The sequence below is a fragment of the Malaya genurostris genome, chromosome 1 (genome assembly GCF_030247185.1).
Source record: "Malaya genurostris strain Urasoe2022 chromosome 1, Malgen_1.1, whole genome shotgun sequence".
NCBI lineage: Eukaryota > Metazoa > Arthropoda > Insecta > Diptera > Culicidae > Malaya > Malaya genurostris.
In genome coordinates this window covers 135,335,287-135,352,010 of record NC_080570.1, presented here as the reverse complement: position 1 = coordinate 135,352,010, position 16,724 = coordinate 135,335,287, and the positions used below count along the sequence as shown (strand labels likewise).

The window sequence follows — 16,724 nt, the reverse complement described above, 5'->3', positions numbered from 1 at the left end:
ACGCCATATTCATAGATCCACACCTCATCACCAGTTATGATGCATTCGATGAATGTGGGGTTACTATCTGCGTTGGAAATCATCTCTTTGGCCACATCAACACGACGCTGTTTTTGAATGAAATTCAGTTTTTTTGGCACCAGCCGAGAAGCGACGCGTTTCAAACCCAAAACATCAGTTAAAATGTGTTCGGCTGATCCATAAGAGATGCCCAACAACACAGCAATCTCTCTAATCGGTACAGAACGATTTTGCAACATTTTCAACGTTTCGGAACACTTAAATCCATTTGCAACACAAAATTTGATGCACGCACGTTGTTCTAAATTTTCATCCATTATAAAAATCGCCACACGAAAAATTTTCAACTTCTTTGTATAGACGCCAAACAAAAATTAATCGTACGATATGCGTCAAAATTTGACAGAATGTGTATAAAAGTGTTGCCAACGTTGAGAGAATAAAAGTTTATCGATTGGACAAGCGCGGGAATTTTAAAATGAAAATTCCGGTTCTTTTTTATCTTAAGGTATACTAGGTTGCAATATTTCAAAACCCTTGTGTGGAGCATTTACATACATTTTCAAAGCCGCATTTTATACAAAGGTTATAAGCACATAGTTAAAATAAGCGGAAATAGTAAAATTATTCTATCGTAAGTATCAACTGCCCATATAGAATCGGATCGCGAAACGAGAATAAGCGACCGTTTGTTGCTTCAGAGAGAATCCCCACAGCAGCGTGCTAATCTTTGATTCTCAAACAGGTCATCGAGAGAAATTCGCTTTCGCACTGGTGTCCATTCTACACACTTAGAAATTACGTAGAATTCGGTAATTTTTTACCACAGCTGAACATTCGGTAATCCGTTCTGTAATTAAATTGATTACCGATTGTTCAGTAATTGCTGAACTGTCAAACAACTACCGTAAACTGTAAACCAAATGGATCTAACTGATTGTTCGGAAGTTTTTTGTTTGTTTGTTTTCCGTTGGTTAAAATTCTGTATTTTCGGATTTCTAAAAACAACAGAAATTCACAAAAACAAGTAATACAAAATTATTTTTTGCCTATAAGTAAACAAAAAGCTTTTAGTGGTTCTAATGTTTTAAATACACTAGCACCTGTACCTCAATCCACTCGATGAACTCTTCAATATTTTTTTCGTTTAGTTAATAAAAAGACACTTACTGAAAATTTTATTAATTGTGTGACAGTTAGTTTCACGACAATCAGTTTTCACAGCAGTTCGGTTATTGGAATAAAGTTTTACCATACGAACAGTATGGATTTTACCGTACTTGGCGACTATTCAGATTTACCGTATGAATTATATAGCTGTTTACAAAATTCAGTAATGAAAATTTACGTTAAACTGATCGATAAAAATTTGCATAATTATTGTAAAATAAAACTCATGTACCGAAATATCAGTCATTTCTATAGATAACCGAAATTTTTCGTCAAAAATATTACCGAACAAAGAAATTAAATCTCAGTGTGTATGTTAAATAAACCATGCTGGTTTTTTGTTGCTGCGATTATATCCGTCTCTCTTTGATGGCACTGATTGAATCGTGTAAAAAGTTGCTAGAGAGCGTTATTTGATACGATAAAAGCCATCCTTGGTTTCAAATACAACAATTTACCATGAAAAATGCAAGTAATCCACAATTTTGGTAAGATTCGACATAAATGTATTTCTATTATGTTTGTTTATATATTTGCTTTTCTCATATAGGACGACAATGCAACGGCGTAGCTTTTACTTATAAATGGGCTCGAGGGAAAAATTTATTTGGGTATCCCTAACAAACTGAATGACCTGTTTTTTTTTGCTCGTCCCGTCAAGGGCCACCTAAAACCGTGAGCCCGAGGGCACGTACCCCCGCTGTTCGTTTGCAAAAGCAACAAATCATTCGACTCTGCTCGACAAACTGAACAAATGTCTGTGTCTTTTCTCGGAGATGACTGGACCGATTTTCACAAACTTAGATTCAAATGAAAGGTCTCTTGAGTCCCGTAGGCTGCTATTGAATTTCGAACTTCCGGTGCGGGAGTAACGAGAGTGCACTCGATTTTCTCAGATTAAATTCTTTTATTTCCAGATTACATTTTCATTGGTTTAGCAACTTTTTAATGTCTCTTTAGGCTATGAGTAAATCCTTGATGATGGAGTCTTTATGCATGATATCCTTGGGTGTGGTGTGGAAATGTGTGGTTTGAAATCTCCCCAAACACCAGATTTTTTTCCAAGCGGGAAAGTTTCCGACATTTTTAGTTGTTGAAAGAGCCATCTGTTTTATTTTTTAAATCTATCAGTACCATTTTGCCCCTTTTCTGTATAAACAAATCATTTAACCGTTATGTAGTGTTTGTGTGGATCAAAATGGTGACTTTATATAAAATTAATTAACTTATGGAACTGTGTATCACATAAAATGCTTAATAATTTATAAATTATAATCGTCAACAAAGCAACTCACCTGCCATCTAGCTTAATTCTATGGTAGCTGTTTGACTGCTTCCGGCAGCTAGATTTCCTAAGTGTTTGTGTTATGTGGAAAGCTGCGCACGTCCAAACACAAATTTCACGAACACACATCAATCGACTCGTCACTTGAGGTTCGACGGTGCTGCAATTTTTCACCGACGTTCACTGTTCTTCGATAAGTTGTCCGACCGCATTGTAGAGTGAGTACTAGTGGTGAGAGTAAGGTAGAAAAAAAATAGGACGGGGGAAAATCAATTTGCTCGGTGAAGACCAAGAATTTTCTTTTACGTTACATGAGCAGTTTTTCCTCTGTGCCTGGCTAGTGTTTTTGTTTCCCAGTGGTCGGGGAGTGGACAGTTGTGTAGATAATCGAAAACTGGCGAGTAAATTGTTTTTGAAAGGGCGTTTTTTGAGACACGGGATCGTCAGTCGCGGGACCGCCATCTTATGCAAGAGGTGCAGCGATTCCGGCCGGGTTTGCGAAAATGCCAATATTTACGTAACTTTATGTCGTGAACTCAGCTACAACCAAGTCTGTATGAAATGGACAGGATATTTTTCAATCGAAAATGTCTGGAATTAGATTTTCGAGTTGATTACGTATTCAATGACCGAGAGTACACCGTTACGTAATGCGCAAAGGAAGATTACTGCTGTGATGGTTCACAGCTTGCTGCATTTCATTCAACAGAAACAACGACTAAATCGAAAACAATTTGCTGCCTTAGTTTGCGAATTATCAATCGAGTTCTTTGGTCCAACCCTACCGTCATCTAATCCAGATTCTTTCTTCATCCTTGATACAGATCCTTTGGAGGTACCAGATCACCAATACCAGTACAGCAGATCAATTCAAAATGTTCGTCTCGTCAGCTACTCGTATTGCTCCAGTCGCCCGCAGCCTGGTAAGTTTCGGATTTTTAAATTCTGGATTTTTCAAGTACAGACACTAGTGTATCACTTACATAAGACCGAGACTAGTCTGTCTGTTTGTAATTACATAGAAAAATATGAACTTTTCTGTTCGTTGTTTTACTATTACATAATGCGAAGTGCAAATTTGTATTCGAAATTCATGTAATTTTTCTGCAGTTTTGTGTTACAACAAACAATTAAAATTGTTTTTTGGTTCCGTTTTGTTTAAAAAGTTGTTTGCGCTGAGTAATTTGTCACATTTTAATAATTCTGAGGAACAAATGTTAGGATACATGATAATTACAATTAACTTTATCTGAACTTTACACATCATCTTTGTTCCATTATTTTTCCCACAGGAACGATAAAAATTTTTGTATTGAGGTAAAATTGGGGTTTTATTTGCATGGATAACCTTCGAATTGAATTGTCACCCTTAACCTGCAAGGAAACTATTTTTGATCATGTATCATTTGTGTACTCAATCACTAAAAGAAAATCTAAGGACAAACTGTTTCGATTGATCAATTGAATTCAGGTTAAGAATGGCATTGGACTAACGGTTTTCACAAACTAGGCAAGATTTTATAAATGATTCTGCATTATTAATTGATACAAATTTGCTTCATATCATGACTAATCTCTTACGTTTGTAATTTTGTTTATTTTTTTTCTATAGGTTCTCAATGGAACGAAAGCATACCTCCGACCATTGAGCAGTGCTGTCATCAGCCAGAGCCAGACATTGGCTGCCCAAAGCAGCACTCCAGTTGCTCTTCTGCCACAGGTCCGGTCATTCCAGACTTCGCCGGTTACCCGGGACATTGATTCGGCCGCGAAGTTCATTGGTGCTGGTGCTGCCACTGTTGGTGTTGCTGGATCTGGTAAGAGTTTTGTTTGCTGAGTATTTTTTTTCAGCATTTTTCGTTTTTGGTTTGATTTTTTTATGAGCCTAGCATGCAACCATAACCCAACCATACCCCATAATCCATCTATCACTTTACATAAGGTATCGGAATCGGAACTGTGTTCGGAGCTTTAATCACCGGCTACGCTCGTAACCCTTCCCTGAAGCAGCAGATGTTTTCCTATGCGATTTTAGGTTTTGCATTGGCGGAAGCCATGGGCCTGTTTTGTTTGATGATCGCTTTCCTTATGTTATTCGCCTTCTAGTCCAGCACAAGAACCTTATCCTGATCATGCTTGCACCTCCTAACACTAACCAGTTTAACCGTCTAACAAAATTTATTCATCAGCTTGCGTTCATTCATCTACCAGCATGATTTCGTTTAATTTATTATTTGGTATCTAGAGGTAAGCAAGTGCATGTTTTAGTGTAACTTTTGTTCAAATTAATTTGATATTATTGTAGAATGATTACTTCACGTATAATTCTAATTCCGTGTTTTTTGTTTTGTCTGTCTCCTCCCAATCCGGTTACAGGTGCCGGTATCGGAACAGTATTCGGTTCTCTGATCATTGGCTACGCGAGAAACCCATCGTTGAAGCAGCAGCTGTTCTCCTACGCCATTCTGGGATTTGCCCTGTCTGAAGCCATGGGTCTGTTCTGTTTGATGATGGCCTTCTTGCTGCTCTTCGCTTTCTAAGTCTACACAAAAAAGTACGTTTTCAACGTTAATAAAGTAACATCATTATTATAATTCGTAACAAGAGAAAAAAAAACAGCAAAACCAATAATTCGTAATGTGTTGAGAATAAGAACTAAGAACAAATCCAAGATCGAAATCTACACGCAATAATAATTATTGTGCGCTATCTGAGATAGAAAGGAAATAAAAAAAAACGACAGACGACAGCCTGCCACAACATACTGAGCTGAGGGAATGAATTGTTACACACTAGCCATGAAAAAATTATGATGAGCAAAAACGAAAGTAGTTAATTGTTGAGTATCGCGAAAGAGTGCTAACATCTGGTTCTTAAAGAAAAAAAAGCTGCCATCACACTAACGTGACACCCCACGTTTCCCCCAACAAAATTTATTTGTTTCAAGGGTGCGCGTTTCATTCCATAATTGTTTCATGGATATTCCTAACAAGTTTTAAACACCTTCGAACTTACAAAACCTATACGATTAATATCAGACTACAATTCGGTGCTGATAAACAAGTTAGGCAAAAAAAAAAACACAAACGCGAAGATACCATAAGCCTAGAATTATTTTGAACCGAATTTATTCTGTACGAGACGAATGAAGTAGAATCGGGCAACTTATAACACCAGAACCATCACAGGAACCATCTGGAGAAGGGATTTTTTTGGGGAATTTGAGTAGATAGATAGCTCATTCAATGCTGCATATTGGCTAGTGAAATTTGGAAATGCATTTTTCTGAAAAAAATATCACATGTAATAATTTGGGAGGATTATTCGTGGGATAGTTCGCTAGCTAATACGTGTGCATATTCTCCAACCACCAATGATGGGCTAAGCTGCTTGAAATGTCAACAATTGAATTAAGGAGAACAACCATCAAAATAAAGAGCAACAGACTAGTTACTGCTACAAAATCGAGAAATGTTTTTTTTTATATAGATAAAATAGTAAAAGAAAATCCAGGCTTGTAGCAATATTTTTGCTTTAGTTTTCAAGTTTTTTATCCGTAGTCTCACCTTGAACCTTAACACGTCAAACTTCTATGTTTTCTCGAATTAGGAAATCAAAGAGTTGCACATATAAAAAAACAGGTCAGGTTTCAAACGCAGCGCAGTTACTGGATGAAAATATTTTCACATCGATTTGTACTTGCAATTATAAGACAATGAATATGTAATAGTAAGCAGTTATTTTTTCGCCTGCTGCAAATCTATATGCCGCTGTGATGCCTTAAAGTTGGCCCGATTTTTTCTCCGGCTATGGCTTAGATGCACAAGCACACCGCTGTATATGTTCAGCTCAGCCATTGTCGGAAAATAAGTAACGGATAGGTCTCATGCGGATTACGGGCTTTACGTGCTTTCCCTAACGGAGACGATGGGTTTGAAGGAGTTAAACAACGTATTGATTGTCTATTTAAGCCAAAAGCAAAACGTAAGTGAAGTGCTTACTAATGTTTCAGTCTCACGTGATACGCGCAGTCGGGCATGGTTATTTTGAAATATGAGTTCAGATAAGCTTTAGCGATTATGTCATTTACGCTTGTAATTGAAGCTATTCCATTTGCGATCACAACCGTTATCAAATTCATACATTTGATTGCATTTGGGAACGAATTTGGGATAATTTCAGCTACAAGTGAGAATACCCTTAAGGTAAATTTCCGATTCGAATTGAAGAATGTTGTCACACAATGAGGAAATTTCGATCGCGCTTTAAATATGACAGCGCGACTCTTATGCTAAACGCTAGTGTCACCTACCGTCGTAATTATTTTTGCATACAAGCAAACCTTGGTCACAAGTTTGGGTTGAAGTGACGAACGCAATAAATACAATTACATAAATTTGGGCTTTTGATATAATTTTGTCCAATGCCAGCCAAATGGAAGCAAACAGCGTCTGTGTTCTTGATTTGTTCATCAGATCAATGTGTTACAGCTTCTAGCTTCATTATTGAATTGAATGAATAACATATGGAACGATTTGAATAAGATGTTGATTGCATTACGCTCCAACATCCGGGGTTGGAGAGGCCGTTAGGGCTTAACTGAGCTCGATGTCAGCAGATGAACGGTAAATCACACGATGTCAGCAGATGAACGGTAAATCAAGTTCATCTTTGCCGTTTACTGGTGGTTTGTGTACCATAGAATACAGTGGAATGAGATGTGATATTGTAAAATATAATGAAATAATATAGACTGAACATGTGAGCAAACCACTGATAGCTGTCAAACGATATTCATCCAGTTCATTTTGTGAAGTTGTGTCATTTTCATGTGAAACCTGATGGGTGAGATGATGTGTGAGTGAAGTGTAAAAGGAAGTGTAGGGGGCGGTAAAGTCATCTTCGGGACCTTTATTTTTTTGCTCGTCGAAGATCTTTGCGGATTTCCGGACTTTGGTTCACCTTTTTTTCTGATCTTTGAGGATTTCCGGATTTTTGTTTATTGCTCACTGATCCAACGATGGGGCCCCCGGCGCCAAATTTCCTCGGTACGCCACTGTCCGAATAGAATCAGAAGATATTGTATTCGATTTTATCACAATACATTAATTGAAAGTTGAGTAATCGCTAAAATAATATGGTGACTCTACAAATGAGGTGATTATTGGTACATTAACCCTAGTCAGAATCTATTAGGAAAGAAACAGTAGCTCAATGTTACTATGTTTGCTTGTGGAGTACACGTATATATGTATGTGTAAATTGCATATGTAAATAATTACTAACTCAACATCTCTATTCTATATGAAATTAATTCACACTGAGAAAACTGGAAAATCGAACCAAGAGAAGCTCTTAAACTTGGAAAAGAAGAATGATGCAGAATATCACAAATATTTGAAAAAGGAAACGAAAAAATAACGCTGGAGTATAGCAAATAAGATAAGTATGTAAACAGTGGCGTACCGAGAAAACTTGGCGCCCGGGGCAAAATAAGAGATTTGCCGCCCCCATCGTTGGTTGGTGAGCAAAAAAAAATACAAAAAAAAAACATTCCATCTGAACTCCATCTCCGGAAAGATGATTGGTCCATCAAAAAAAGGCGTTTGGGTAATGTCAGAGACATAACTGGATGTCGTGAATACGAAAACAACTGACATGTTCCTTAGCTCTTCCGAATATCAATTAGTTGATCAATTGTATGAATTACGCAAGCATTCCCCTTTTTCACATTTTTCGCAAAAACAAAGAAGGCTTCACTTGATCTCGATTACTGTGAATTTCACACAGCGAAAAGTGCACAAATCTAATTAAACTGTTCTAGATTTGCACTAAACTGAGGATATTTACCTTCGATTTGCGAAGAAGAAATCCTAATAGTTCTTTAGAAAACTTTTAGAGCCATTAGAACGGCTGATTTTGTGTGATGCTCTCCCCCGTTGTCCCTTTTCGTTGTTTTTTCACCCACTAACGACTGGTAGCTGCGGCGTAATCGCTCCTGTCGGAAGCGAAACTAGCTTTGCAAACGACACACAATACTCACAATTGTGGAACTCACTACGATATTAAGCACTGTTCGGAACATTTTTCTCGAACGATTCGTTGTACAGCAGCAGATATTTTGTTCTCTTCCTCAGAACGCGTTCTGATTGGCTGGTGTTGACATGGGTCAAATGAGACAGGTTTTTCAATAGTGTACTACATATTGAAATATTTCAATGCTGTTGCTATACACGTTTAAGTTGAAAAATGTCGATTCTATTGGTAGTTATATTATATAAATCCTTTCATAGATCACTGAGATATGAGCTTTAAGAATACGAGAAAGGCAAACGCGCCTTATGAATTATCCTCTTTGATACTCGTTTATACAAAATATTTCGGTACTAACATGTGATTAGGGCATATCGTGCGATATGCCCTTTTGAAAGTTACGAAAAATAATGCTCATTACTCAAGTTTTAAACATGAAATTCAAACATATTGCGCACAATTTCGTAGATTGGGCTTCTATCTACGAAATTATATCGATTATTGTGTAAATGAAGGTTGTAGAGCCGAGCAATGAGCATTATATTTTGTAACATTCGCAAGGGCCTATCGTGCGATATGCCCTAATCACATGTTACTACCGATTTCAGAAAAGTTTAATTTTGAATTATTTGAAATTATCACCCTTATTCTGAGTTACGACGTATTGATTTTTCGATCGAATGTGGTTCGATTGAATCATAGCTACCTTTGATTTTGCTAGCGATATTAGGAATACAAATGAAATACGAACGTAAAATCTATACGCCGTTATTCAGAATAAGGGTGTATGTCACACGACTGAAAATTTTATCATAAAATTGTGACCATATTTCCGATGACATGTAGCAAAAATTATGTTAATTCGTTAGATACAACAAGAGATATTCAGGATCAAAATCTTATCACTCTCTCAGAGGGTAAATTTTGAAAAGGCGCCCCATAGTAAAGTAAGTCGTATTCATAACAAAAAGGTCTCAAGGATTAGATAGCCGCCCCCTTAAAAATGTTGCGCCCGGGGCGATCGGAGTAACTTCCAAAATTATCCAGTAAAACAAGTTCAACAGGGTTAGAGCTCCTCATATTGAAAATGGCTCAACAATTAACTTCTGTCTGTCGAGTTCGTTGAACGAAAAATGGCGCGGTGTTCGATGGCCTGTTTGAAAATCGGCAAACGAAAGTCCCGAATCCGTTGGACGATTTCTTGGGCATTCATTGGACCAACGAATCACTTCCGTTGGACTTTAATTTTCATACAGGGCTTTTTTAAATATCGGTTCACAAAAACCAAGCATCGTTCGATGAAATCTCTGCGTACGCAGCGATCGTTGTGAAACATTGGTTTCAAGTCTACACAAAAGCTCCGATGAATCGGTATTATGTCACGAAAATAGCTTCTGAATTTTCCAGCGTCGTTGCAGTGAGTCAAATTCAGACAGTCGACAGTGACAACGGGATACGTTGAATGCTTCAGCCGGTTCCGCCAGGGAAGGTTTCTTAGGGCAAGACCACCCATCTGACACCGGTATGTGAGCACCAGCCATTTGAAAGTATACCGATTACGTTGAGCCCCTCGCGTTTCGAGCCCCAAACACTGCGATGTTTTGATACTCATCGCGACTCTCAAATTGTGAAAATTTATCCTCAGTTGATGTCCCAAAACACTGTCTGCTGTATTTTAGGTAAACCGACAAGTTATTGTGAGAGAGTCGAGCCAAAATTCACTAATTTTCGTGCACTAAACAAGGTAAACGCGTAAAACAAATGTATTACTGTTTGTTTGTTTACATTGCAATCAGCTGATTTTGAAGTTCCGATTTTGATCTCATCAAGATGGCGTCGTGACAGGAGGCCGGGCAAGACAAATCAAATCTTTTCAGTTCATTTCGTGAATACCAAGAAAGCTGACATGGGCTCCAAACAGACATTTTCAAGAGTGCGACGAACTAACGAACTATCAGCTACAAGCAATGTGAATCTTTGAAGTCACGACTGATCTTTATGTTACATACTATTATGAATATATTGCTTCTGGAAAGGAACATATTTTCCCAGTCCCATCGATAAAAGTATGCTTCTCGTCATGCAATAGTTACAAAAAGAGTAAGAAATACAACACATGATCTTTGATTGATTCGATAGTATTGTTAGATTGAAATATTTATCCACAATTATAAAGACTCAGGAATCTAGGATTCTCGTGAAGAAAAAAAACTGATGTTTTCAATAGATCATATATTCTCAATTATGCATTAGCATCCAACTGCATATCGTATTTAAGAAATGAGCTGCAGCATGACAGAATTGATTAAATCTGCCTAGTAGCTCCTTAACGGTAACGACGCATGTGAAGACGGTTGCGTCGGCGCCAGCAGGCCCGTCGTGAGCCTCCGATTGTCTGTGCATAGCGGTAGCCTTTGCCCAGACCACGGCTGCTCTTTCCGGCCGATGTCAGGCCACGCAACTCACGATGCTTGTGAACGGCTTGGCAAATCCAGTTAACCTTAGCATCACGTCGGATGGCGTTGTGGGCAGTATCGACCATAATCACTTCGTAGTATTTGTACGCAGCATCCTGAGCGACCCAGTATGAATTGAGAACTCGAAGCCCTCCGACGCGTCGACCTACACGTTCCTGTAAAGATCGAACTGATTAACATTACCATATAATATGCACGTTTTATCGTCCTTTGGTCTAATTGTCAGACATCCAAGGAAGATAAAACCTTCATTGCAAAACTCAGTGTGAAAATTTTGAATAAATATCATCATAGATGAACCGAAAGTTTTGTATTACTCGAATAAATCAATCCTACCTCGGCAACCGACTGCAAGCAGCGATATGGTTTGAGTTGGTTAACACCATGGCTTTTGGGTTTACCGTAGGTACATCCCTTGGCAACTGGGCGCTTGCGGCCTCCACGGCGAACACGTACTCGGAAAATTGAAAATCCTTGTTTAGCCTTATATCCAAGGCGGCGGGCCTTATCCGGTCGGGATGGCCTTGGAGCACGATGAAACTTGGTTAGCTGACGGTATTGCCAGACACGAACACGGAGCAGATAACGCATGACATCGCTCTGCTTCTTCCGGTACAGCTCCTGTACATAACGGTAGACTCCCATTTTGAACAATGAGTGAGGATAGACCCTAGCAACGAAATCAAACAGGTTTTTGATCAGAAGTCACATCATCGGTCTATCTCACTGCCTCCCGAGTCGAATTCTTCCGAGCTCGGGGTATTAGCAGTAAAGAACGCAATCATTCTGAGCTGTAATTAAACTGAAAGTTAGCATTGCAAGAAGTTTGAATGCAATTTTCAAAAGTATATATTGAATTTCCTCGCGTTTGTTTCAGAAGCATGAGTTTTCCGAGTCATTCCAGAGCACTTCAGAGGGGTGCATGGCCATGCTTGACTTCATCATGTAAACGACGAGATCACTGTTTCTATTTTGTAGTTACCCAGTATACATTTAATAGTTTTCGGCACAGATGCAGTGGTTTGTAAACTTACCTATTCAAAGACAAAAAAGAAAGTGTTGATTAAAATTAATTCAATAAAACTATCAAACAAATATGGCTACACTAATCGAACACGCGGTTTTATATTTAACCTTAAAATTATTGAAATTTAGTTCATATAAACTAAATATTTTTGATGGAAATTAATCATAAATCGAAAGAGCATTATTTTCAACATATTTTGAGAGTTTATACGAACAAAAAACAAACTTTTGTATAAAATGCTCGAAAAACACAACCTACCTTATGAACGAGTCGATGAGAAAGAGAACAGAAATTTTTCCAAGAACATGCAGACTGGCAGAGGCTGATGGCAAAGTTTGTATCAAGTCAGGCACCAAAAACCCAGGCACAAAAAAAATTTTGGTGCCTGGAATTGAGCGATTGATGCGCCATCTGCGTGTCAAAATTTGAAACTGTCAAACAGGAAATATATGCTAAAATAAAAAAAATGTTAAATAAAAACTACAGCTTCTTATTTCGTCTCCGAAAGGTCCCATCAGTACCAGCACATTCGGAGACGATTGTTGGTACAATAAGCCAATAAATCAAATATTTTTTCATATCACAAATCCCCCTTTTTCCATTAATACGTTTATTTCTTAAGGCAGTATACATAAGATTTTTTTTCGTTGTAGCATCACTTTTACAAAGAACTCTTATACTAATATAATTCTAGTACAGTCACAACGATTTGAATTTAATAAAACATATTCCTTTCTTTGTATTTCATCGTTTACTATTAAGTGTATTCAAGAATGTTATTTGAACCAGATGGTTAACTGATATAAATTATAAAATGAGCTGCTATTTTTGTACATTCTGTTGATAATTTTATAAACGATTTCGAGTTTGTTTGAATTAGTACATAATTTCTATTCAAATTTAGATTACAGATTATCTTTGTCGGCAAATATTTTCAGGAACATCTTCAAAATACCGCGCGTTTCCTTATAAGTTAATCCGGCAATACAACGTGGAACAGAACGCAACTATCAGCTTGACGCAAAATCTGCGAAAAAAAAAAGGCGGGTGGGTAATGTCAGAGACATAACTGGATGTCGTGAATACGAAAACAAATGACATGTTCCTTAACACTTCCGAATATCAAATAGTTGATCAATTGTATGAATTATGCAAGCATTCCCCTTTTCCACATTTTTCGCAAAAACAAAGAAGGCTTCACTTGATCTCGATTACTGTGAATTTCACACAGCGAAAAGTGCAAGAATCTAACCAAACTGTTCTACATTTGCACTAAACTGAGGATATTTTCTTTCGATTTGCGAACAACACATCCTAATAGTTCTTCAGAAAACTTTTAGAGCCATTAGAACGGCTGATTTTTTATAATGCTTTCCAACGATGCTTATTCATCCATCGAAATGACTGGCAGCTGTGACGTAATCACTCTTATCGGAAGCGAAACTAGCTTTGCAAACGGCACAAAATACATCTGCTCGCATTGGCGATAGAATCCAAACTGATTAGATTTTTGTTAGGAGCTTTCTTTTACGTGATTTCGTTTGTAGCATTTTCACTAATGGGCGGTCCTAACGGCTATAAAAATAGTCGCATACAGAATATTAATGTCGATTATTTTATTTCGCATTTGCAAATTTATTGAAAAAAAACTATCAATATGCTGTAGCGATTCATTTCCAGCATTCAGAAGGGACAAATTGCGTAATTCTCTACGATATTAAACTCGGAACATTTTTCGCAAAAAAAAGCTTCACTTGATCTCGATTACTGTGAATTTCACACAGCGAAAAGTGCACAAATCTAACCAAATTGTTCTTGATTTGCACTAAACTGAGGATAATTACCTGCGGTTTGCGAAAAACAAATCCTAATAGTTCTTTAGAAAATTTTTAGAGCCATTAGAACGGCTGATTTTTTATAATGCTCTCCAACGTTGCTTTTTCATCCATCGAAATGACTGGCAGCTGTGACGTAATCGCTCTTGTCGAAAGCGAAACTAGCTGTGCAGACGACACAAAACACATCTGCTCGCAGTGGCGATAGAATCCAAACTGATTCAATTTTTGTTAAGAGTTTCCTTTATGTGATTTCGTTTGTAGCTTTTTCACTAATGGGCGGTCCTAACGGCTATAAAAATAGCCGCATACAGAATTTTTATGTCGATTATTTCATTTCGGATTTGCATAATTTATTGAAAAAAAACTATCAATATGCTGTAGGGATTCATTTCCAGCATTCAGAAGGGTCAAATTGCGTAATTCTCTACGATATTAAACTCGGAACATTTTTCGCAAAAAAAGGCTTCACTTGATCTCGATTACTGTGAATTTCACACAGCGAAAAGTGCACAAATCTAACCAAATTGTTCTTGATTTGCACTAAACTGAGGATAATTACCTGCGATTTGCGAAAAACAAATCCTAATAGTTCTTTAGAAAAATTTTAGAGCCATTAGAACGGCTGATTTTTTATAATGCTCTCCAACGTTGCTTTTTCATCCATCGAAATGACTGGCAGCTGTGACGTAATCGCTCTTGTCGAAAGCGAAACTAGCTGTGCAGACGACACAAAACACATCTGCTCGCAGTGGCGATAGAATCCAAACTGATTCAATTTTTGTTAAGAGATTTCCTTTTATTTGATTTCGTTTGTAGCTTTTCCACTAATGGGCGGTCCTAACGGCTATAAAAATAGCCGCATACAGAATTTTTATGTCGATTATTTCATTTCGGATTTGCAAAATTTTTTGAAAAAAACTATCAATATGCTGTAGGGATTAATTTCCAGCATTCAGAAGGGTCAAATTGCGGAATTCTCTACGATATTAAACTCGGAACATTTTTCTCAAAAAAAGGCTTCACTTGATCTCGATTACTGTGAATTTCACACAGCGAAAAGTGCACAAATCTAACCAAATTGTTCTTGATTTGCACTAAACTGAGGATAATTACCTGCGATTTGCGAAAAACAAATCCTAATAGTTCTTTAGAAAAATTTTAGAGCCATTAGAACGGCTGATTTTTTATAATGCTCTCCAACGTTGCTTTTTCATCCATCGAAATGACTGGCAGCTGTGACGTAATCGCTCTTGTCGAAAGCGAAACTAGCTGTGCAGACGACACAAAACACATCTGCTCGCAGTGGCGATAGAATCCAAACTGATTCAATTTTTGTTAAGAGATTTCCTTTTGTGTGATTTCGTTTGTAGCTTTTTCACTAATGGGCTGACTGACTAAATTGTATGTTTATTTACTATGAATTTGCGTTTTACATCAATGGTTTACATTACAAGTGTTTCGGTTCATAGTCCTTTCATCTTTGTTTCCCTATCTTAAGTTTTTAATGTTGTTATTGAGTTTATCTTGGATTAATTTACATTTCAAAATTTTAATTTTGTTTGTTTGAATTATTAAAATACTCCTACCTACTTAATCTATCTTAACCTAAAACATTCAAATTTTGAATTATTGCTATTTCTGAGGCAGAGCACCTCTCTCCAAATTTTATATTTTGTTGTTCGAATCGTTGTTCTAGGGTATCAAGGAAAGCTAGCTCATGCACTTCACTGGTTCTCGTCCAAGGGGGCAGATTCAGGATCATTTTAAGGATTTTGTTTTGAACTCTCTGGAGCCGCAGTCTGTGTGTCCGTGCACAACCCCGCCAAACGGGGACTGCATATTCGATTGCGGGGTAGATGATTTGTTTGTAGACAGCCATCTGATTCTTCAGGCACAGTTTAGATGTTCTACATATCAACGGGTACAGAGACCTGATGAGTATGTTACATTTGGTGATTATTTTTTCAACATGTGACCTGAAGATCAGATGTCTGTCATACGTTAGTCCTAGATAGACCACCTCGTCGGACCACTGCACGTCAGCGCCACCGAACCGAATTCTGCATTCGTCAGACGGAACAAGTCTAGTCGATCTCGAATGCGGAAACAGGATGACCTGAGTTTTCGCCGCATTGATTACAATTTTCCAGTTGGTGAAATATTCATTTAGAGCATCCAGACCCCTCTGCAATTTGTTCTTCAGAATACTGACGACTCGTCCATCATAAAGGATGGCCGTATCGTCAGCAAACTGTGACAAGACACCACCCCCCGGAAGAGGTGGGATGTCTGATGTGAAAATGTTATACAGGATGGGACCCAGGATACTTCCTTGGGGCACACCTGCGGGGATGGAAAATTTGTTCGATTGAACATTTTGCAGAGAAACCTGAAATGCTCTATTTGAGAGATAACTTTTGATGATCTTAATCAGATACATCGGAAAATTGTATCGATGAAGCTTGAACAACAGGCCATCGTGCCACACATTGTCAAACGCTTTTTCGATGTCCAAAATCGCCATTGCTGTCGACTTGGACACCGACTTATTCCGTCGAATGATGTTGGTAACTCTCGTGAGTTGATGAATGGTAGATCTTCCTTTCCGGAACCCAAACTGTTCCTCCAGGAAAACACCATGTTGATCGGCGAATGCAAGGATTCGGCTTTGAATTGATTTCTCAAACAGCTTAGACAGGGCAGAGAGTAAGCTGATGGGTCGATAGCTCTTGGAAAAAGAAGGATCTTTTCCCGGTTTCAGTACTGGGATAACTTTAGCTAACTTCCACATTGAAGGGAAGTAGCCAAGCTCCCAGCACCGGTTGAATATTTTAGCTAGAAAAGCAAATGAGCGAGTGCTCAGATGCTTCAGC

The 16,724-nt window shown here is 37.9% G+C and overlaps 2 protein-coding genes across 4 annotated transcripts; one reads left to right on the top strand and one right to left on the bottom strand.

Annotated features, from left to right (window-relative positions):
• Positions 1-2,555: 2,555 nt before the first annotated feature.
• LOC131425846 (ATP synthase lipid-binding protein, mitochondrial) lies at positions 2,556-5,948 on the top strand. Of its 3 annotated transcripts, none has more exons than XM_058588064.1 (4): positions 2,556-2,694; positions 3,301-3,399; positions 4,089-4,293; positions 4,853-5,948. In XM_058588064.1, exons 2-4 carry the CDS (start codon positions 3,352-3,354, stop codon positions 5,014-5,016), a joined length of 417 nt encoding a protein of 138 aa, XP_058444047.1. In that variant the 5' UTR covers positions 2,556-2,694; positions 3,301-3,351; the 3' UTR covers positions 5,017-5,948. The 3 variants fall into 3 exon arrangements, with proteins under 3 accessions (XP_058444047.1, XP_058444048.1, XP_058444049.1); XM_058588065.1 differs by having other exon boundaries at positions 2,597-2,707; XM_058588066.1 differs by having other exon boundaries at positions 2,668-2,718.
• A 4,778-nt stretch (positions 5,949-10,726) lies between these two features.
• LOC131425845 (large ribosomal subunit protein eL15) lies at positions 10,727-12,387 on the bottom strand. Its single transcript, XM_058588062.1, has 3 exons — positions 12,272-12,387; positions 11,323-11,656; positions 10,727-11,141 (listed from the first exon to the last, which is right to left on the bottom strand). Exons 2-3 carry the CDS (start codon positions 11,629-11,631, stop codon positions 10,836-10,838), a joined length of 615 nt encoding a protein of 204 aa, XP_058444045.1. The 5' UTR covers positions 11,632-11,656; positions 12,272-12,387; the 3' UTR covers positions 10,727-10,835.
• Positions 12,388-16,724: the final 4,337 nt, after the last annotated feature.